Source organism: Hoplias malabaricus, chromosome 15 (genome assembly GCF_029633855.1).
Source record: "Hoplias malabaricus isolate fHopMal1 chromosome 15, fHopMal1.hap1, whole genome shotgun sequence".
Classification (NCBI taxonomy): Eukaryota; Metazoa; Chordata; class Actinopteri; order Characiformes; family Erythrinidae; genus Hoplias; species Hoplias malabaricus.
The window spans coordinates 18,792,636-18,814,599 of NC_089814.1; the positions used below are offsets into that span (position 1 = coordinate 18,792,636).

At 37.1% G+C, this 21,964-nt stretch overlaps 3 protein-coding genes and 2 non-coding genes across 10 annotated transcripts; 2 read left to right on the plus strand and 3 right to left on the minus strand.

Annotated features, from left to right (window-relative positions):
- Positions 1 to 652: 652 nt before the first annotated feature.
- Positions 653 to 724, minus strand: trnae-cuc (transfer RNA glutamic acid (anticodon CUC)). The gene has a single exon. It is a non-coding gene; the product is annotated as a tRNA-Glu (tRNA).
- A 344-nt stretch (positions 725 to 1,068) lies between these two features.
- trnaw-cca (transfer RNA tryptophan (anticodon CCA)) lies at positions 1,069 to 1,140 on the plus strand. The gene has a single exon. It is a non-coding gene; the product is annotated as a tRNA-Trp (tRNA).
- A 950-nt stretch (positions 1,141 to 2,090) lies between these two features.
- On the minus strand, positions 2,091 to 8,841 carry tpst1l (tyrosylprotein sulfotransferase 1, like). Of its 3 annotated transcripts, none has more exons than XM_066646716.1 (4): positions 8,628 to 8,841; positions 5,999 to 7,230; positions 5,690 to 5,888; positions 2,091 to 2,404 (listed from the first exon to the last, which is right to left on the minus strand). In XM_066646716.1, the coding sequence occupies exons 2-4, from the start codon at positions 6,820 to 6,822 to the stop codon at positions 2,366 to 2,368; spliced, it is 1,062 nt and encodes a 353-aa protein (XP_066502813.1). In that variant the 5' UTR covers positions 6,823 to 7,230; positions 8,628 to 8,841; the 3' UTR covers positions 2,091 to 2,365. The 3 variants fall into 3 exon arrangements, with proteins under 3 accessions (XP_066502813.1, XP_066502814.1, XP_066502815.1); XM_066646717.1 differs by lacking the exon at positions 8,628 to 8,841 and adding an exon at positions 8,088 to 8,199; XM_066646718.1 differs by lacking the exon at positions 8,628 to 8,841 and adding an exon at positions 8,120 to 8,169.
- Positions 8,842 to 10,241: 1,400 nt separating this feature from the next.
- Positions 10,242 to 15,858, minus strand: crcp (calcitonin gene-related peptide-receptor component protein). Of its 2 annotated transcripts, XM_066645556.1 has the most exons (6): positions 15,772 to 15,858; positions 14,524 to 14,560; positions 14,224 to 14,322; positions 11,949 to 12,043; positions 11,420 to 11,477; positions 10,243 to 11,208 (listed from the first exon to the last, which is right to left on the minus strand). In XM_066645556.1, the coding sequence occupies exons 1-6, from the start codon at positions 15,777 to 15,779 to the stop codon at positions 11,065 to 11,067; spliced, it is 441 nt and encodes a 146-aa protein (XP_066501653.1). In that variant the 5' UTR covers positions 15,780 to 15,858; the 3' UTR covers positions 10,243 to 11,064. The 2 variants fall into 2 exon arrangements, with proteins under 2 accessions (XP_066501651.1, XP_066501653.1); XM_066645554.1 differs by lacking the exon at positions 15,772 to 15,858 and having other exon boundaries at positions 10,242 to 11,208; positions 14,524 to 14,571.
- Positions 14,622 to 21,769, plus strand: asl (argininosuccinate lyase). Of its 3 annotated transcripts, XM_066645553.1 has the most exons (17): positions 14,622 to 14,954; positions 15,065 to 15,143; positions 16,621 to 16,815; positions 17,427 to 17,510; positions 17,745 to 17,801; positions 17,912 to 18,009; positions 18,544 to 18,621; positions 18,729 to 18,806; positions 18,889 to 18,941; positions 19,060 to 19,122; positions 19,235 to 19,349; positions 19,508 to 19,592; positions 19,800 to 19,859; positions 19,952 to 20,035; positions 21,027 to 21,107; positions 21,199 to 21,305; positions 21,405 to 21,769. In XM_066645553.1, exons 3-17 carry the CDS (start codon positions 16,669 to 16,671, stop codon positions 21,547 to 21,549), a joined length of 1,335 nt encoding a protein of 444 aa, XP_066501650.1. In that variant the 5' UTR covers positions 14,622 to 14,954; positions 15,065 to 15,143; positions 16,621 to 16,668; the 3' UTR covers positions 21,550 to 21,769. The 3 variants fall into 3 exon arrangements, 2 of the variants coding, with proteins under 2 accessions (XP_066501650.1, XP_066501649.1); XM_066645552.1 differs by lacking the exons at positions 14,622 to 14,954; positions 15,065 to 15,143 and adding an exon at positions 16,349 to 16,523; XR_010795480.1 differs by lacking the exons at positions 14,622 to 14,954; positions 15,065 to 15,143; positions 21,405 to 21,769 and adding an exon at positions 16,349 to 16,523 and having other exon boundaries at positions 19,952 to 20,061; positions 21,199 to 21,220.
- The last annotated feature ends 195 nt before the right edge of the window (positions 21,770 to 21,964 follow it).

The following is a 21,964-nucleotide window of genomic DNA, read 5'->3' on the forward strand; positions in this document are numbered from 1 at the left end:
GAAACAATCCTCAATACCATTATTTGCATATAGAGCTGAAAGAGACGCACATATTTGAATTGTAAATAACACACCTATTTCATCAAGAGATACACAATGCAGCCTACTATAGAAATAAAAAGTCAAGCAAAATAGCCTCAACTTTTGCTGCTTACATATTTTTTATACAAAAAAGGTTCAGCTTCTCTGTTCAAATGAAATACTAAAGTTGTTATTTATTTGTTTATTTATTATTATTATTTTAATCGAGTATACTGAGACTCTCAGTCTGAGTTTACTACCCTTAGTTATTGCATTTAAAATAACTTAATATGTAAACTTATTTTTTAAATTCTACAAGAAAGAATAGAGAAGGTAAAATAATGAGGGTAATTTGCCTTTTCGTTGGAAGACCCAGTTGTATGGTGCGAGTCGTGGCCGGCTCTCTTGTTCTCTGCTCTGATGTGCACTGAGTGCGTGGGTGTGTTAGCGTCGCTTGATACGCTCTTCCTCTATTTAGTTATGACCTTTAGGAAAATATTGGATTCATTTTCCTACCACCGATAAACTCTTGTGGGACGCCTACTAACTTTCAACTGGCTCCTGACATTCCAAATAACCGTCCGAATAAACTCAGTACGGTATTAACAAAAATGTTTGACGCAAAACGTAGTTCCCTGACCGGGAATCGAACCCGGGCCGCGGCGGTGAGAGCGCCGAATCCTAACCACTAGACCACCAGGGAGACTTAAACAATAATGTCTTGCTATTCGTATACATTATATATATGTTTTATGAAAACGAATATAAAAGCGGTATGGGATCAATTACCACAGTCTCTAACAGCCTCCATTTGTTTTAATATATGTATATTTTTATCTGCTACTGCTTGTACTGTACCATTCTCAAAAGTTAAATAAACTGTGCCAGAAGTCGCCACCAGTGCGGTGCCTAAATGTTACTGAATACTAGAACGTAATGTCATCGTTAATGTTAGTTAGTGCTAGTAAGTTTCCATAAAATCACTTTATTCACACTTGTTCCACTTCTCAAATGTTCCAATAGCCAGACAAGGACACCCTTAGCACTGACCTCGTGGCGCAACGGTAGCGCGTCTGACTCCAGATCAGAAGGTTGCGTGTTCAAATCACGTCGGGGTCAACCGTTTTCTTCGGTCACCTTAACTCATAATTTTGTTTCTGATTACACTCCTTGAATTAGTTGGTCTCAGTAAAATAACTGATCATGAGACCTCCTGGTTGTTTAGAAACAAAACCAGCAGCCACACCGGCCATTTGCGGATAAGACTGCCCACCCCTGCATTATGTGGTGCTTTTCCAGACAGGGATTAAGCCTAGTACTGGACTACATAGCATTTTGAATTGCAGTCTTCCATTGAAAAGGAAGATATATTCCAGGACTAGGCTTAATCCCTGTCTGGGTATTCAGCCCCAAATGTTTAAATGTTCTGAATACTTCTGTGCACCAGATTACTAATTATGTGTTCAGCTTTGCACTTTTGTTTTTGTATGATCTTTAAATCTAGGCACAAAATGAAACGGGAACACTCAACAAGATGTAACAATGAGCCTATGGACACAAAACCCAATGCCAAATTTGGTTAATGGCTATAAATCACAGCAAAGTGTTGATTCCCCACAACTGATTAATAAAAATGCCCTCCACAAAAATTGATTTAATTAATAGCAGTCAAACTAAAAATCACTGCAATTGCACCCTAAATTATTTGTCTCCTGAACAAAAGACTCTTAACAAACCAATGAAAAATAGACATTGTTTTAACTATACAATTTTACCTTTGCATTGATTTCATACATTCCATCTCAATTCCAGCCTTATTTTTAACAATATTTTTAGCTAATTTTTTACAAATATTCAGCCTTCCTCCTGGAATAGAGAATATAATATACCTTATACAAAACATGACTTTAAAAATATTGCGGTAATGTTGAGAATGTAAATGTTGTCAAGGTAAAAACACTACTTTAAGAAAACATCCAACATACCCAATAACATACACATATGGGTGTACAATCAAAATGTCTACTACAAAATTTACAAATATGACAAAATAATACATGCACGCATGCTAATGTTAAAAAAATATTTTAATGTTTGAAAATGTTTAATAAATATCTGCTTTCTTCAACAAAGACACTAAACAAATTATACTTGTCAATGCTTTGACTGTTTAAGGGATTTTTGACTGTTGTGTGAGCAGTATTTCAGATGCACCTGATATGTGAGAGAGCTAATGCAATAGATGAAGTTTCAGTCTTATATTTTGTGTCCAAAATGTTTTGCTGCCACCTGTTCTTCAAACAGTACAATTCACCAGTTCATGGAAGGTGAATCAAGTCTTGGATCAGCTGGGATGAAACACTTCTGTGTTTGCTTTGGCATCCTGAAGTTTAGAAAAGGCAAAAAGAGAGGTCAGAATATGCTTAAAACATTCGCTTCCTGTTTCACTGTGGTTTCCTGTGTGTGTGGAGAGGGGCTGATATTGACATGTGACACATGTTTAAGATCTATGCAAATTCTTATTTCTGATAACCATATGCCTTTCTGAAGAACAGAGGACTACTAAAATACCAATAGAAAAAAAAACCTGAAGGATTGTATGATTTCTACAAAGACAGATAGTTCTTTGGCCACTTCCCTTGTTTTGTCTCATTTCTTCTGTTTTTATTTCACCAGAAACCTCTAAAATCATGAAAAAAATTAAGCAATATGACATAGACAGGCTGGCTAAAATGGCAGATCGGAGCCCATAGTGGAAAAAAAGCTAGCTTCGTTTCTCAGATTGGTTTGCACATTTCAAGGCTCAGTTTAGTGTTTTTTTTTTTTTTTCTTAAACATATGCTTCAGAAATGGCTTATGCATTTCTCTGAAACCACTGTGTACCAAATAGTGTCAAAGGTTTTGGTATGTACATTGAAACCTTGATTTATGAGTGAATCAACTTACTAATTTTCCGAGATACAAACCGTCGCTCTGTCAACTGTTTTGCTTTATGATACGAGCCGAGATCTGAGCTTACGAGCGAGCCGGCTTACGCAACCTGCCAGCAAACGTTCAGTTCACGTGTTTATCTTGCCGTACAAGCATCTCTGTCATATCATTGTTTATTGTAGCAATACAGGCTAATGAAAGGGAGTGCCCTTTGCATTTGCAGGTGAACATGGTTTCATGTTGGCAGCCTCACCAAGGTTTTTGGTCAGTATAAGGACTGGCAGCATCTGATGACGGCAAAAAAGGGGCGCACCCCTGTCCCCTTATCAGGTTTTGGTTGTTCATTGATTACAGCATGTCTACTGCATGTCTACTGGCTTTTGTTCCCCCTGAGAGCAAATGTAACAACTCAACATGTCAGGTCCTGTTGTCATCTCATCAGGAGGAAGAGATCTCCTTTACTTTGTCCAAACTAAATTAAAATAACGCATAGACACAGCATTGTTTGCTCTGCTGCCAAAAATGTCATATTACTTACAGTTCCTTGTTTGTTTATGCACTATAAACAAATAAATGATCACTGGATAAGGAACAACTACAGTATCAACAGTGTACACTCAGCACAGTGTCAGTAATTCTAGAACAAGTTGCTTCTGAGACCTTGAATTTCCCCTGGGGATCAATAAAAAAAAAAATAATAATAATAATAAATATATATATATATATATCTATCTTCTGTATGGTCAATTCAATATTATTGTGGATTTTAGTGGGATAACAGGGAATTTCTGTTATCAAGGATTTGGTGCTGTTCTTTGCTACTATGCAGTTTGGCTATGGCATGGGGCTGAAGCTAATGAAAATAGATTTTCCTCTTTTCATTTCAGAGGGGTTCAAGCTAAATTTTAAGAGTTTGAGGTGTATGGCATCATATCACCCAATGATTTTCTGTTGTTTTTGTTAACGGAAAAGCTTTAACTGTTTGTCCCAATGGCATTTGCTTTCTCACTGTGGATTCTTTTATTAGATAGGCATCAGTTCATTATAAAAGTTACCTTATTTTGTTTAAAAAAAAAATAAATAAAAAAAATAAAGAATAAAAAACCCACACACTTCGTAGAGTGCAAAATAATAATTTATGTAATAACTTTTCCGGAACTAAGGACAGAAATTCACCAACATGTTAATCATATCTTCGAAATAAAAACTGATTTTTCTCTATTCTTTTATTTATTTACACATTTTATATCATATTGTAACTACGTATATATTTCTTTCATTTTGTCTTTTTACAAGCATATTCTATCAGCCTGTAAGGCTATAAATATTGGTAGATGGGGTGTAGAACGAGATTAGAAATTGCTGGTGGACATAGGTAAACAAGAGTAAAGAGAAACTAGACAAGCCTAGTTTTGCCAGACTGCCATTATCCATATAGCCATTATCACAGTTATATTTCTGCCATTTCACAAACAGGAAATCCAAAAATACATACCCTTGTCATTGGAAGGTCTGGAAAAGATTTGGTGCTTCATATCAATGTTTTTGTTTACATGTGGTTTTTATTATGTGATTGTGTTATACAGAAATTATGGAGGGCAGGACTAATTAACGCACAAATGAAAAAAGGAGCACAAAATATTGCTCATCATAACACCAGAATGATGATGTTTTTTCTTGTTCATTTTATTTAAAAATAAATACTAGAGGATTTACCACAAAAGAACAAAGACCAAAAACATTTTGTTGATATTAAGAATTTCCATTACTTATTTATTCAATGTAACTGGTTAGAGTAAAACATGTGAAGTTTAAGGAGGCTGTGCACAGCTATATGGAGTTTTATAAACACACCATCATCACAAAATGTCTCCCCACCAAAGACACACACTAACATGAAATAAGAATTTCAGCAGTCTTTCAAATTCAGCTTATAAACTAACCAACACCGAGCTGAGGCTCTGGCCAACACTCATGGTGTCGTGGCAAACACAGCCCCAGAAACACACAAAGAGCGTGGTATTTCTAATTTCCTATTACTCAGCCATGTGCTGAAGAACCTACGTTTTCTTTGGTTCCAGCTGGGAACTAATTTTTCAACATTAGGAGTCAGTCAGTAATCAGGATTTTGAGAGACACTGGTGCACGAGGTCCAGTAGTATTACCTGCTAGCTTTAGTCAGATTAGCCCACTCTTTAGCCGTGGACATCAATTCTTGTAATAAGTGCTGTTCTGTTGGTTGCTGTGTGGTTAAAACAGCTCAAGTACCACCAAAGTTCCACTTTATGGTTGTAATAACATGATCAAGTGTATATTATGAGCAATATATGGGTTTTTCATACAGACAACATAATTTTATTCGATTACACATATCCCCTCCAAGCTCAACATTGAGGTAGTGTGTGTGTGCAAAAGCCCGACCGTTTATACGTTAAAGCCCAGAAAGCCGTTCGTGACTGATGTGAATATTCATTGGCTCAGAAGTTGTGTGTGCGGTTGTCTGTGAAAGAGAGAGTATGAGAAAGAGAGAGGTGTGTGTGTGTGTAAGTACTGTGTTTTCCCGACAGTACATTAAACATGAACTACAATCAGCAATAGGTAGCGGGTGCTCAGGAGATAGAAATGTCACCTCTTACATAGTATTCCTTTAAAGAAAACTGTAAGAAATCTCTTAGACTGATGAAAGTCACAGTAAGGTTGCAAAAAACAAGTTTAAAGTATAATTCATAAATTTTACCTGTTTAGTATTATTCAGTGGTAAATGATCTGGCGTGCCATAGTCAGGGGGGTTGCCAAAAGGGTCATAGCCTAGGCGTCTCAACATTGGTGCAATGTTATCCATGTCCTTCACCACATCTTCAGGAATACTACCCACCCACTTGGACAGGGCCTCAGTATTCACTGGATTGACAACTTGGTCTGTTGACCGTTCCACTCTGCACAAAAAATGTTTAAGTCAGTCAAAATGAATAAATAATGCTTTCTTGTGTGTGCTACCCACAAAGAATCATGTACAGTAATGTGTAAAACATCACAAATTACTCACTTTGACAGGGACACCCCTCCAACTTTCCCAATGAGTTGCTCATGGTGCAGCACCACCCGGTCCCAGGGAAGATCCAGGAAGTGAAGTAGCTTTCTCATCTCTTGTTCTGGATGCAACACAAGCTGTTCATAGTACACAGGCAGACAGGTTCTTTCTGATGCAGAAAGGCACTGGTCATACATGGCCTCAATGGCTCGGCTCCATTTTATTAAGCAGTCCCGATAACTACTTAAATCAAAACCTGTGATGGTGACCTTGCGAGATATCATGGAATGAACTGTGGCTCTGCCATCACGAAGCATCAGCACAAACTTGGCCTGTGGAAATATTTTGGAAAGGTATGCAAGGGACTTCAGAGCAAAAGGGTCTTTGTTACACAGCCGTGGCGCAGGTTCACCGTGACCCACAATGATCTCCAGCAGGAAGGCACGGATGGCAGAGTCCAGAACCTCGTTCGTGACACCAGCTTCATTTAAACGCATCCGTTCCCGATTTGAGCGGCTCCAGGTGGCCTGCATGGCTAAAAGACGGGGGATAACACGGGTCTCCTCTCCACAACGCACATCAGGGTGGGCATCCAGCATGGCCCGCATCAAAGTTGTGCCACTACGAGGAACTCCGCCAACAAAAATTAAAGGGCTGTCTTCGTTGTATTCTATAGGAACTGACAGGGGGTAACTGAGGTTCCTGTTAAGGTGTTGGTTAACACCTCTTGTACCTTGAGATCGTGAGTGCGGGCATTCCACTCCAAGATTGAGATAAAATACTGTGATAGAGGTAATAACCACACAGGCTAGTAGGACACGGCAAGTCTGTTTCCTCATGATGTGTGTGTGTGTATATCAGGAGGGATTTGGTATTTCAGGAATTTAGTAAAATCCAGATGTTGGGGACATGGCCACTTGAAAAGTGTGTGTGAAAAATGAAAGTGAGTAGAGTAAGAAGCAAGAAACAAATAAGAAACACACAAGAAAAAAAAAGTGAGATATATTATCTAGCAAAATCATGTCCTAAATATAAAAACTAAAATAAAAAGAGAGATAAAAAACAGAGGAAAAAAAGGGGAAGGACAGATGAGAAAACTCTGAGTAATGGAGTTTAGGGGCAGGGAGGGAGGGGGAACAAAATAGCTTAAAGGGTTAAATACTCCCACTAGAACCTGGTTTCAGGGCTAATTGCTGAATTTAGGCCTGCTGTGTCAAGCCTTGGGTTGCAGGTCACGTCCATAATCTCTGAAAATGAGAAGAAAAAAAAAAGGACACAGTTGCAAACTTGCAAAGTTCTCATTTTCACATTACCCATTGTTTTTGTTTTTTTTGTTTTTTTTGCTCAGGTTAACCAGAAAATACTGAAGATCCCAATTAAGCACCTGGGGCAATCTTTCATACAAAGTAAACAGTATTATAAGTGAGTCTTATACAAGAGCTGAGTGTACATTTAAGCCCAGCTAGCACTCACAAGAGGACCCGTCTTTATACATATCTAAATATATGCATGTACAATTAAATCATTAAGATATGGGCATAGGAACCAGGATAACACTGTCTAAAGAACAAATATTTTCAACACTATGCATTGCCTGTGTCTCTTTGCTAACTATAGCCATCAGTATATTTCTGTTCCTGTATCAATTTCCTGTGCGAATTCTTTAGGTACAGTATTAAAGTCTCTGATGTCTGGCTTCTATCCCCACCACTGCAAACAATTCTGTATAAGCAAATTTCGCTAGAATGTTGCACCCTATACAAAACCACCCGATCAGCAAGATTTACACCTTATAGGTTAAAGTATGGACATGTGGAAACCTCATTATACGACTGTAGATGTGTACATCACATCTCTGTCCAATCAACAGGTAAATAATCCTCTCAGATCTGCGCAAGAACGTCAGCTACCATTAAACCCTAGGAATTCTGAACAGCCCGCATTTTTATTGCATTTAGAAGCCAACCAATTTCCAAAAGGCTGCAGAAGCATTCATAAATAATGGCGATACAACTGCAGTGAAGTTGTTGAAGCGTTTGCCGTTCACGCACTCAACGCGAGGGTCGTGTCCTTTATAAAATGAACAAAAATTAGCAATACATACCACAACCGCCGTTATATTCTGTCAAAACCCACCTCAACGATGTTTTGTTTTCAATATAAAACATGAAAAGTCAACGTATCCGTTTGGCTCATTAAGAGTGCGAGACAGCTAGCGCTAGCGTTAACTCAGGACCAAACTCAAATATATCCACACTCCCTACATAGTGCACTCGCTTAGGTCACGAAATTGGCTTCAAGAAAGAAACACTACATTATACGTTAGATACGGAAATTTATATCTCACTTGGCGTTATTTAATTACAAACTTAACACAGTATAAGGAAGAGTGATCCATTTGAGATACAGCCAAAGTGAAGCTGGTTAACATTTATTAAAAATATGTAAGGTTAAATTTTGGTCTCTGGCTTGGTATTCGATTAGATGACCTACTGAAAATACCTCAGTGTTCAAGGCGGGACGGGGACAAAAAATCTGTTTAAGAAACTTCAACGTTGTTAAGACGACAGTGCTCTATTAACACAGTTCGCTGCTAACTTTTACATCAGCATATGATTTATGGAAATGAGATGGTTTAACTCACCGTAGTCTCCACTACGCTGTCTCGTCTTCCGGATTCGTCATGAAGGTGAGATGCAAATGATCATGCTAATCCGAAATCCTTACATTAGGGAATATTGATAAAACGTCTACTCCGAAAGTGAATCGTAGTGTCAGGGTCCTTGGAGTCCGAATGAAGAACCCTAACTTCGACACAGACCCAACGCTGTGGCGGCGCCGTGATCTGAGGAAAAGCCTCCAAGCACGCACACGCACAAAGTAGTTCCCATCATGCCTCGTACCTATAAAAATTTACATACATGTATATATTTGTTGTTGATTTTGTGTACAAAGACGGTGATTTTGCGGTGATGTTTGGTGTCCGCGGTCATTCCTTGTACTTGTTAGCAGACCTCTAGCAGTTCAGGCATTATATATATATAAAACCTATTAAACTAATCACATTAACGTGTGGGTATGTTGTTGAGCAGTAAGCAAGTGGTGTGGATAGGGGGTTAAGAATCAAATGCATACACCTAGATTGTCACACTGAAATGAAGGCGAAGGTGGGGACTTAAATTTTTATGTCACTTAAGAACCATTAGGGTTGTGAGTTTTAAGGTGTTTATTTGATAAACTTAGGGAGAACTTTTCTCACACTGAATACAGTTATTATTAGTTGTAATATATAATATAGTTGAGTGAAATGTATACTTTATACAACCTCAACCACAGAACCCATAAATACCATAACTGGAGCACTACAATTACCTCCCTATATGTTTTTCACCAGTCATTTATGACCCATAGTGCTTTCTAGTGGCTGTACATACGTAGCACACATTACGGTATACTATCTTCACAACTACAATAAAATAAATGTAGTGTTTCTGGGGTTTTGGTGTATTCAGCAGCACAAAATAATATTGTACTAAGAAGGAAAAACATAGATATTATGTGTCAAACCAAATATAATTTATAACTTTATGGGTAATATTTACAGACAATAGAGAACTTCATACAAATCATTGTGTTCAAAAAGCTGCCGATATGCAAATGAGTCAAGCAATATAAAATTGGACCAAAGTCCACACATGTTTTAAGCAATGAAAATAATGAAAGCTCTCAGGTTTCAGCAACTTGACACATCTAAACAAGAGGAGTTACTACTAGGCTAGTTATGTTTTAGATAACAGAAGGGGAAGTATGTATGAGAGGAAGTTTGCTGCTGCTCTCTTTTTTTCTCTATGACCCACTTTAAACCAGTTAAAATGTTTTCACAAGCAGAAACACTAATAGGACATATAATTTTTCACATGGTCCTTTTTCCATTAATTTTTAATTATGTGTTAATTAATGTGCAAGTTTATCTTATATCAGGTTTGCATTTCACAATAATATTGTCTAACCACATTTTGTTGCTTCTTAACAGTTGATGTTTAAATGCTCAGCTTAAAACGTACTGTTCCTTTGAGATATATAAAACCACACTTTCTGATTAGCTGCCTTCTCTGGGCCTTGTTCAATGGGCAGAGCTAATATACTGTGTGCTGAACAGACCTATATATATATATATATATATATATATATATATATATATATATATATATATATATATATATATATATTTTATATAATATTTATGCATTTTGATTTTTCATAACATCACCAAACAACAAACTGAATGGAGGCAAATTTTGCAGCTTTATTCTAACCTATGGACTGTATTGCAATGGCTACTGAGGTTTTTGTTTAGTTATTTTACACAATTCACAGCAGACTACATTTAAAACTCAGCAAACTCATTTAAACTAGTAAGGAATATTCATGTGGGCATTAAAACAGTCTATATTTAACAAGAAAACATTTCTTAGGCCTTTTAATGAACAATTGCAAAGAAAATATTCTTCACAATCAAGATGACATAATTTAAATTTCTATTTATTATTGTTATTTAGACACATACATAAAAAGCTTTCATTAATGTAATGAAAATCAAAATGCAACCAAGTAAACAAGGGTCTGTGTCACCTAAAAACCCACAGAACTAGACGATATGAAAACAATTTTCAAAACAACTACAGGATGTTAAAGGGCAGAACTAAGATTGTGGGGAGACAGTCTATAATTGTTTACATTCAGAAGCTCCACATTATTAAGGTGGCAAAGTGTGTTTGAGGGGGAAAAATACTTTTGTTTGTACATGGCTGAAGTTTAACTTGTCTGTAAGTCTTCATTCACTGTTTGAATTACCAAAGAAAGTTTTTAGCGCTTGGAAGTCTTGTAGCGCTTCCGATAATGCAGTAAGCTGTCTCCCTAGTTTTCTTAAGTGATCTTAAGTGATCCGAAACAGCAAATAAAAAGTGTCAGTATTACCCACCTAGCAAATGGCGAGGAAACAACATCTAAATTTTATAAAAAGTGTTGTTTTTTTAATTGCAATCCTGAATGTTGCCTTTAAGGGGTTTTCAGAGATTTCTTCAGTGGTCTGTGCCTGGATCCATCTCAGCATCTCCAGGAGCACTTTCTTCCTGCTGTGGATCTCCAGGGAGGATATCAGTGACCTTCTGAATGAGCTCATCTATCTGTTCTTCAGTCAACCGTTCTTCACTCTCTTCTACCATCTGCACAGGAAAGAAGTTATATGAACCACCTTTTTTCCAAAAACAAAACATTCCTCTAACATATTATTGCCAGCTATTCACTTCATAAATCTTGTATATTTTGAACTAGACAGCTAACATCATACCCCAATGAGTTACATTCTGAGACAGAAACAGCAAACGCATACAAGACGACATAAAACAGAGACAACATATAATATCAAAGTCTGACCAGCTGGATCTCAACAGCCGTTTGTGGTCTGTGGTTTAAGAGTTGCAGTTTCTCAGCTCTGAATAGTGAGAAAGAGAAAAATTAAACAGCAGTCAACCTATGGATATGACAGGGTAAAGAAAACTGAGTTAAACAAATTGGTTCCAAAATCCATACAATGGTGACACTAAATGACAGGAGTTGGGATATGTACGGCAACCTGCTACACTACACTATACAAGCCATCAAATTCATTGTGCTGTAGCTCACAGTGAAAATTATAGAGCTCATCAGTAGAGGGCAGCCAATCCACACGCTATAATTAGAGATACAAAATGACCACACACCACAGCATGAAACACATCAAGTGTAATTTTAGAAAAAATAAGTGTATGTGTGTGTGTTTGTGTATGTATGTGTGTTGGGGAGTTCAAATTCAATTCAGAAGCCAAATATGTAGAACACCGTGTAGTAGGTGTGGCTTGTTATAAGGTCTATTATTGTCATTTTAGGCCTTACTGTTCAAAACTTGAATATCTACTCTACTCACTTGGTAAGTTTATGTGGGATCATGGCACTCAGGAACTCTTTCACTCCCTCTGAACTCTGGCGAGCACATGGCGTTTTGGAGAGATATTTGAGAGTCTATGACAAAGATATGCAACACCTATCATGACAATATTATTAGACATTTTTAAAATTCTGATTATTCAAATGTAAACCTTAACATACATACATATATATATATATATACACACACACACACACACATTACAAAATATTATACCAAACATATACCAAAATAATACTAACATAGCAAAAACTTCACTTCATATGTTTTACAGAAGTCCTTGTTGTTTATGATAGGTTTGTAAATAAATAATACCCAAAAATTCAACCTACTACAAATAACTCATATCAGTATACATCCCAAGAAACACAATGCTTAAAAAGACTAGACAGTGTTTAGTGCATGGTGTTAAATCAGTCACTAGAACCTCAACCTGAAATCATGATTCTTGAAAATAAGTGTGTGAAATTTGGTGTGAAATATTTGGGTAAAAAAAATTCAGGTCTGGAAATCCAGGTTCAGGTCTGGGTAACTGGGAAACATCTGGGCTACTGAGGAAGAGCAAACAAACATAGATCTAATCAAACGTACACTGGCCAATCACAATACATCTACAGAGGTTATTGGGAGGGCCATTTTTAACACAGAAAAATAAGCATAGACAACCATGTCAGAAGATAACAGCAGTGGATATTTTCCAGTTGTGAATCTCTTTTTCTTCCTCCTCTTCATATAAGTGCACATTAGATACTACTGTGTATTGTTTTATTGGCCAGATATTTTAGTAAATTAAGTTATTTAGTTATTTGGGGGCGCAGCAGGTAGCGTCGCAGTCACACAGCTCCAGGGGCCTGGAGGTTGTGGGTTCGATTCCCGCTCCTGGTGACTGTCTGTGAGGAGTTGGTGTGTTCTCCCCGTGTCCGCGTGGGTTTCCTCCGGGTGCTCTGGTTTCCTCCCACAGTCCAAAAACACACGTTAGTAGGTGGATTGGCGACTCCAAAGTATCAGTAGGGGTGAGTGAATGTTTGTGTGTGTGTCTGTGTTGCCCTGTGAAGGACTGGCGCCCCCTCCAGGGTGTATTCCTGCCTTGCGCCCAATGATTCCAGGTAGGCTCTGGACCCACCGCGACCCTGAATTGGATAAGCAGTTACAGATAATGAATGAATGAATGAATGAAGTTATTTAGTTAATTGGGGGCAGCATGATGGCACAGTAGGTACTGTCACAGTCACACAGCTCCAGGGACCTGGAGATTGTGGGTTCTAGGTGACTGTTTGTGTGTTCTCCCAGTGTCTGTGTGGGTTTCCCCCGGGTGCTCCGGTTTCCTCCCTCAGTCCAAAAACACACGTTGGTAAGTGGATTTGTGGCTCAAAACTGTCCATAGGTGTGAGTGTGTGAGTGAATGTGTGTGTTGCCCTGTGAAAGATGGACTCGTGACCCCTCCATGTGCGACACTGCTTTAAGCCTTGATTCTAGGCAGGCTCCCAACCCTAAACTGGACTAGCAGTTACAGACAATGAACGAATGAAAGGTGTTAAGTTCATCTATTTTAGTTCATTCATGAGTACTGCTCAAGTTAACAGAATGTTGTTAGTGTGTGGTATAATTTGCGCTGTTCTCTGTTTTCTCTCACAAATTTAACTGCACAGGACCTATTTCAAATGATAACATGGCCATTGTGCATCAGGGTAGGAAAAGCACTTGTAACGCAGAGGGTAAAAAAAGAAATGACATATCAGATTACCTGTGTAGAAGTGGTCAATAAAACAATACACAGTAGTATCTAACATGAGCTTGTATAAAGAGGAGAAAGAAAAATGACTTACAACTGTTATATTCTGCCATTATCATCAATGCTCATGTTTCTGTGTTATAAATGGCCCTCCCAATGACCTCGGTAGATGCATTGTAATTGGTCACATGTGAGTTTGATTAGATCTACATTTGCTTGCTCTTCCTCATTAGTTCAGATGCTTCCCAGATATCCAGACCTCAACCTGAATTTCCAGACCTAATTTTTAATTTTATTCCATGAATTTGGTTTCCTGTGTTATTGTACCTGGATTATTTTACCTTACATTTTGATCACCTGTACCAAAAATTACTATTAAAAAAAAATCAATAACACCAAATTCCACACATTTATTTCAAGAATCATGCTTTCAGGTTCAGGCTCTAGTGTTTTAACTCAATATAAGTTGCCACTGGGAAAAACATATTGTGAAATCACTGCAAGACCATTTTGATCACTGACCTCATACATTATTGTGTTTAGGTTCTGCTGTCCAGTGCTGTGTTTGTTTTTAACAGTGTCTCTTCTCTTTTCTTTCAACTCTGTTAGGAGTTGATAAACCTAATATAATATAAATACACAAAGACACGTAAATGAGCAGTTCAGCAATTCAGAATTGTTCTTTATTTCTTCTATGTGTGCTTAAAGCAAATCACATGCACTTCAGTATACATTTCTGTTGTGTTAGAGGATTGCTATTAAATACATAACTGATCATTAATGTAAATATTTACAACTGTAAAACTTAATAACATAACTGACCTCAAAATTACTGAGCATAGCAGCATTAGCATCCTTCCTGTAAAACATGTATAAGTAATATTTTAGGCAATGCACTGTAAATTTAAACAAAATTACTAAATCCACCACACAGGAAATGACAGCAGTGTTAGTAGAATGATGAATTGTAATAATGGATTGCTAATTTAACTGATTTCAAATCTTACTTCCACAAAATCTCACTGTCCAAATCATGAGCTCTAATGGGCATAGAGGAGCACTTTGTAGCTCTACAATTGAAATGAAATAAAATGGGCAATTACTTGTCATTGTACAACGAAATGTGTTTCTCCGCATTTAATCCATCTGTGGCAATGAACACACACCCAGAACGGCAGGCAGCCATCCCTGGTGCCTAGGGAGCAGTTGTGGGTTCGGTGCCTTGCTCAAGGGCACCTCATCCGTGGATTGAGGTAGGAAGACAATGCAGTTCGTTCACTCACATTGCTGCCAATTTTCCTCTTGGTCATGGGAATCAAACTGAACAACTTTTCAGTCCTAAGTCTTTTTCTCTTACCATTAGGCCAAAGCTGCCCACGCCTGCCCAGTTGAAGACTGGACTACATACTGAACTACATAGTTGAAGTTGCTCTACATACTGGGTAAGTCTCCTTTCACTGTGTTCATCCATTTTCTTGACCCCAAAGAGCAGGTATTATTTGGGTGACGAATCATTCTAAGCTCTACAATGGTACTAAGGTGGTGGTGATGTGTTAGTGTGTGTTGTGCTGGTATGACTTGATCAGACACAGCAGTGCTACTGGAGTTTTTTAACCCTTCAATATTATTGCTCGACTGATAATAGTTTACCAACTAAAAATATCCAGCCAATAATATCCTGTGGGCAGCAGTAGCACATTAACTGCTGTCTCTGACTTTACATCTGCAAGGTGAAACAGCAAGTGCCTTTTAAAGTGGACGGTGACTGGGCGCAGTGTAAAATGTGAACACGGTGAAACACAAATTACAAACTGACCATTCAGTAATTGTAGTGCACTATTAAGTGTTCTTATGTGGTAAGTGGAACTGTTAAAAGAACAATGAGTTTAGAAACGAGGAGGTGGTTTTAATCTTACGTCTCATAGCAACTTAGGTAGACTGCAATTAACGCCAGGAGCTTTTTGTATTTTGTTGCTATTCTGTTTTTCCATTTCGGGTTTACGTAAGCAGCTAAACACAAATACATGTTTCTGATTTAATGATTTTAGTAACTACAAAAGGAAAACTTACACTTCCATTCTGACAGTCGCGGCGCTCCCACTTGTAAAAGTGTCCGGGCAGAAACATTACAAACAAAATTACGTTCCCAGAGCCACGAATGGAATGGATTTTAACACCTGGACAGTTTAACACCTTATTTATTCACAGTAATAACGTCTTAAACCACAATAACAATGACAATAAGGCGAAGAACAATAATACCCTGAAACATAATTACAGACTTAATACTTGCTAACTCGACCATTTTTAACAGTACATATGTAAAGATGTATTTAATATGACAGTATAAAATAATATGTGTGTGCGTGTGTGTTTTCTTAGTAGGGGTGTATTTTTAAAGGATATTTTTAAAGGGCGAGCATTTAAGAGGAGGAGTTTTAAATGATATATATATTTTAGAGAGGAGGGATTAAGAGGAGGAGTTTCTTTTTAAGAGGAGGTGCGTTTGAGCGAAGAGATACATTTTAGAGGGGATGAATATAGTTTTCAGGAGGGATGTATTTTTTATGGGAGGAGTGTTTCAGAGAGGAGGAGTGTTTTGTTGAAGGGAGGGTGGGATATTGAGGATATTTTTGAACCTAGTAAAGCAGCTGTTGCATCACTGACTGTGGATTGTAATCCTAAACTATTAGAAATACACGTCAGATTAATTTAAATGTTTAGTTTTTAGTTGATCGATCACTGAAACACAACAGGTTTATTGACGTCATTTAACAGTTAACCATTGACGACTACAGAGGGACATTATGGCAGGATCAGAGGTAAACAAGGACTCCTGGTCACAGCTCTATCTTCATCTTAATCTCTATGAAGTCGCTAGCAAAGTGGAATGTTTGTTAATGTATTTATTCTCTGTAGGGGAACAAACTGTGGGGCGGGAGATTTGTCGGCAGCACCGATCCCATCATGGAGAAATTCAATGCTTCCATCACATACGACCAGCGAATGTGGGCTGCAGATATTAGAGGAAGTCAAGCCTTCGTGAAAGGTCTTCATAAAGCTGGCTTGGTTACTCAGGAGGAAATGGAGAAGATTCATACGGGTCTTGACAAGGTCAGCCAAGATTCTTTCACAAAGTACCCTGGCTGTGTGGATTTGACAGGAATTAGGGTCGATATTTACAGTTTGAATGTGTATACAAATGTATAAGTACAGTAACAGAATAGGTCTGTTAAATCTAAAAAATGAAGACAGTTGTTCTTGTAAAAGTTTGAAGCATAATACATTATAAGACATGGTGAAACTTGCACTTAAAATGTAAAATAACATAAAAAGAAAAGTGTATTATTTGGACGTTTTTAAAAGTGTAAATTATGCATCTCTCTTGAATCTTTTTTACTTCAACTATTTTTTTTAATCTGTTGCATGTGCCATGGTCCGTTTAGCCTTTCCCAGTAGAGGTTAAAGCTGTACTTTCATTTGGACACAATAGCAAACCTTCAGTCATGTGACGCTACTGTTAGCAAGTGCCCATTGTAAGCCACATTTTGCCAAAAACGTGACTCTGTTTCAGTGAACTGTATTGAATTATTGTTGTGTTATCATGCTGACTCCGTGTTGTTTGACTTTGTATTTAATGCTATTTGAAAGTTCCATAAAACTTACATTATCTTATGTTGCTGGTGCTTGCTGTGTGTGATGTTGAGGAATGTGTTTATTTCTAGATTTTTGGTGAATGGTCCAACAGTACATTCCAGATCAAGCCTGGCGATGAGGATATTCACACCGCCAATGAGCGCAGACTAAAGGTGAGGCCCCATTAATGTTTTACCTGCCACTACATGCAATTCTAGATCTAGTCAAAATTACAGGAAACAATGAACAACAAATTCCACAATGAAGCTTGGCTTTAGAATAAGGAAGAAGGTATTTAGCATGACCTGAATTGCAGGTCATGGTTTACTTGTGCTCTCATGTACAGCAGGGGTTTTTGAGAGAGGACCATATCAAAGGCAAAGTTGGCACTCTATCCTTTTTCCTAGGAGTTGATTGGAGAGGCAGCTGGAAAGCTTCATACTGGGAGGAGCAGGAATGATCAGGTGAGACTCAGTTTGTGCAAGCCAAAAATTCACTATCAATAACATTTTTAAAACATTTCTGTGCTTTTTGTATGCTCTGTGTTTTTCTCATGAATATTTTGGTTGAATAGGTTGTCACCGATATGAGGCTGTGGTTACGGGATGGTATTGCTACACTGAAGGGAATCGCCATAGAACTTATTAATACGATGGTGGAAAGAGCAGCAGTGTAAGAATAAACAGAAGACACAAATATGAAAATACAAACTGTGTTATATGGATAATATTATCTGTTGCAATGTTATGTCACATGTTGTAATTACCCTGCTAACAATATATTTGAGATGATCAATATAATTATTTGAAAGCCAACATAAATTTGCTGCAGAGATTGGCCAGGATATTCACAGCATGCATTGAAACATTTAGAGCTAGTTTGCAAACATGGATTAAGTCTAGTTTTTAGCTACATTTAATTGTCAGACATGACTGACTTTAGAAATGCTTACTAGTTTATATTAGGCCTTAATATAGATCAGGAAAACCATCCCTATCAGTCTAGGTTTGAGCTTAACTTGCACAAAAAAGGTGATACTTTGTGAGAGGTTAGAAGTCATATTTGCGTGTAACAGCCATTTGTGATATTAGTGCTGCAGATCATACTTCAACAGACACAGAACATGTAATATTTGTTAATATTCAAAAATTCACATTTAATTTTTGGGGCCTACCAAAATTTCCAGCTTTTTTTTTCTCCCCTTAGAGAGATTGATATCCTGTTTCCTGGATACACTCACATGCAGAGAGCTCAACCAATCAGGTGGAGTCACTGGATCCTCAGGTACACAAAACTGAATAAAGAAAGGGAATTTAATTTTAACTGAAACACTTTTACATTATATCCATTCTGTAGCTGTCTTAGTGATGTTGTCATTATTGTCTTTGCAGTCATGCAGTGGCACTGAGCAGAGATGTGGAGCAGGTGGAAGAAATAAGAAGACGTGTCAATGTTCTGCCTCTGGGAAGGTCACTGCTAATTCTGATTGAATGGATGTTTTTTTAACTGTGTCAGCTGAATGAAAAGCAGTTACAATGTTGTATGTTACAGTGGGGCCATTGCTGGGAACCCATTTAACATTGACAGAGAACTTCTAAGAAAAGGTAAGGAGTTACAATATTCAAATTGTTTGTTTAATTACAGTGAGTTACTATATGTACGTATTGTTACTATTATTTTTTAAAATGTATTTATTTTTGACAATCAATCTCAACTCTACAGAACTGAACTTTGATGGAATTAGCATCAACAGTATGGATGCCACTGGTCAGAGAGATTTTGTTGGTATGCATGACACTTAGTTTAAACTCCCATGTAAAATATATTTTTGCACAGTTGTGTGTGTGTATTTATTTATTTTTATGTACCATTAATATGTATGTTTATTTTGCTGCAGCTGAATTTTTGTTCTGGGGTTCAATGTGTCTGATGCATCTTAGTAAAATGGCAGAAGATTTGATCCTGTACAGTACAAAGGAGTTCTCATTCGTCTCTCTGTCTGATGCCTACAGGTACTTTTATCTGGCTTGTCTTAGCAATGCAGAGTCACTTTCATTGCGTCCACATGGTCCCTCAAATGTGTTTTTCTTAAATTCACATAATAAACATTGTTTGCATTTACCACTTACTTTTATTAAACCTGTCTGCTACTTGTGTTTGGTGTGAGCAGCACAGGGAGCAGTCTGATGCCGCAGAAGAAAAATGCTGACAGCTTGGAACTTATCCGTAGCAAGGCAGGACGAGTGTTCGGCAGAGTAAGACATGACTAAGCCAAAATTAGCACAGACTTTACTGTCAAAATATGTTTACAAGATATTAAATGGTAGACTGATCATTTCTCTAAAACTATTTTATTATTACTGTGAAAATCTAAAAAGCTTTTATATTTTTAAGCATTTTAGTATCTTTCAAAATTAAACATGAATAACTTTCACATTGTAATCATGCAACTCTTGATTCAGTGTGCAGGGTTTCTGATGACACTCAAGGGCCTACCCAGCACATACAACAAAGACCTACAGGTACATACACCACAGTGTGAGAACAGTTTGTTACTCTGCTATTGTGTGAGAGTGTGTATCACCTGCTGTAACTGTGATCGTGTGTTTCCTAGGAGGATAAAGAGGCCATGTTTGATGTCTATGATACTGTGCATGCTGTACTGCAGGTGTCTACAGGTGTTATTTCAACATTGGTGGTAAGACAGTCCAGCCCAGACCTGAAGTAATTCCAATGAAAATTTACATTATACATAAACATGATGCAATTCCTGAAATTCAGAATAAATGAAAGCAACTAATAAAAAAAATACATTCTTAAAGGTTTTAAAACACACAGGCATTACTGTATATATATTAGAAACAAATGCTGATGTTTTTTTATGTGACATTGGTATGAAAATGGCAGATTTTTTTATACTGCTTACAAAAAAAATTCAAATTTTGGTAGGAATATCCCATATAAACTGTCTTGTAAACTGTACAAGACAGTTTAAAACAATAAATGAGGCAATTAAGTCCAAAAACGTAACTTCTTAGAAATTCCATTATTAAGATGTAAACAATCATTCATCCACTTTACAGAATTGCTGATAGGCACTAGTTATTTAAATATACACTGTGCAAGTATAGACTTTATATTTACTGCCCAATATCACCCACAAACCTATACATTTCTTCACTTTTGATGGAACAATGTTTTCCCAACCTTCCTTTGGGGACTATATTACTTTGAATGACAAAGATTACAAAAAAATACATTAAGAGTTTGCATTTTAATGGAAGGATGGAGGGTAAATAAATTATAAATAAAATATGGCATTTCTGTGGTGGTTGAGGAGCCCGTAAATTGCAAATAGGGGTTGCAAAAACACTAGAAAAGTTAGCCACAACATCTAATGTAAGTATCTAATGCACCTATAAATTGTATCTATGAAATAATGTATGTATTAGAATTTACATGTATAATAAAAAATTGTAAAATATTTTAGAAAGGAAGAACTTTCCTGCTTTTGGTGTAATATTCTTGTCTTTTCTAGTGGAAATGAGAATGGAGAATTTCTCAATTTCTATTATTTATTTATGTATTTATTGCTTAATTTCAAATTTCTCCTCTGCCATCATAAGGTTTGGAAAATAGTTTCTCATACATGAAACACTGGCATTAATAGGTTCTGTGATCTAATGCAGGTAAATCAAAAAGCCATGGAGGCAGCTCTCAGTCCAGACATGCTGGCCACAGATCTGGCTTATTACCTTGTCAGAAAAGGCGTGAGTAAACATTATTTTCACAGTTGTACCTGTGAAAGCTTTGTGAAACTGTTTGATGATACTGACTTGTTTGTCCATTCTGTTGTTGTAGGTGCCATTCAGGGAAGCCCATAGCTGTTCAGGAAAAGCTGTCTATCAGGCTGAATTGAAAAACATCCCATTGAATCAGCTTACTGTTGAGGATCTCCATACTGCCAGGTCAGCATATACACACAGATACTGTTTCTATATAACAAAATATAGCCAATTCTGTGCAGATACATATTTGTATTAAAAAATATTTGTCATTTTCTACAGTCCACTGTTTGGCAGTGACGTGTCCTCAGTGTGGAACTACACAAGTAGTGTGGAGCAGTACACTGCCCCTGGAGGAACTGCAAAAAGCAGCGTTGTAACACAAATAGAGCACATGAGAACCTGGCTGAAGGAGCATAAAGAGTAACATCTCCTGTAATTATATAGTAAAGTTGTATTAAACTGGTCATAGCAATCAGTTTCTCAGGAACTGATGAAAAAATGTTTATTTTTGGTCAGTTTGTTCTCAGACCTATAAACACTGAATATGAAATTACTTTCGACAGCTCCCAAGACCCAGTACACAAAGAAATGTAATACCTAAACTAATTATTTTGTATTATTGTTTCCTGTTTAATTAAAGTTGACATCCAAATGATAGTTATTAAATTTATTCAGGTGCTCTTGAAGTAAACAAAAATGCAAATGTCATAACTAAACATTTTATTTTTCCCTAAAGTTTAAAAAGTTTTGTCAGCAAACATGCAATATTTAAGCATAAAAAGACCCCCTGTCTGCCTGTTGTTAGTACATGCCAAAATCATCCCTCATAAATCTAAAAC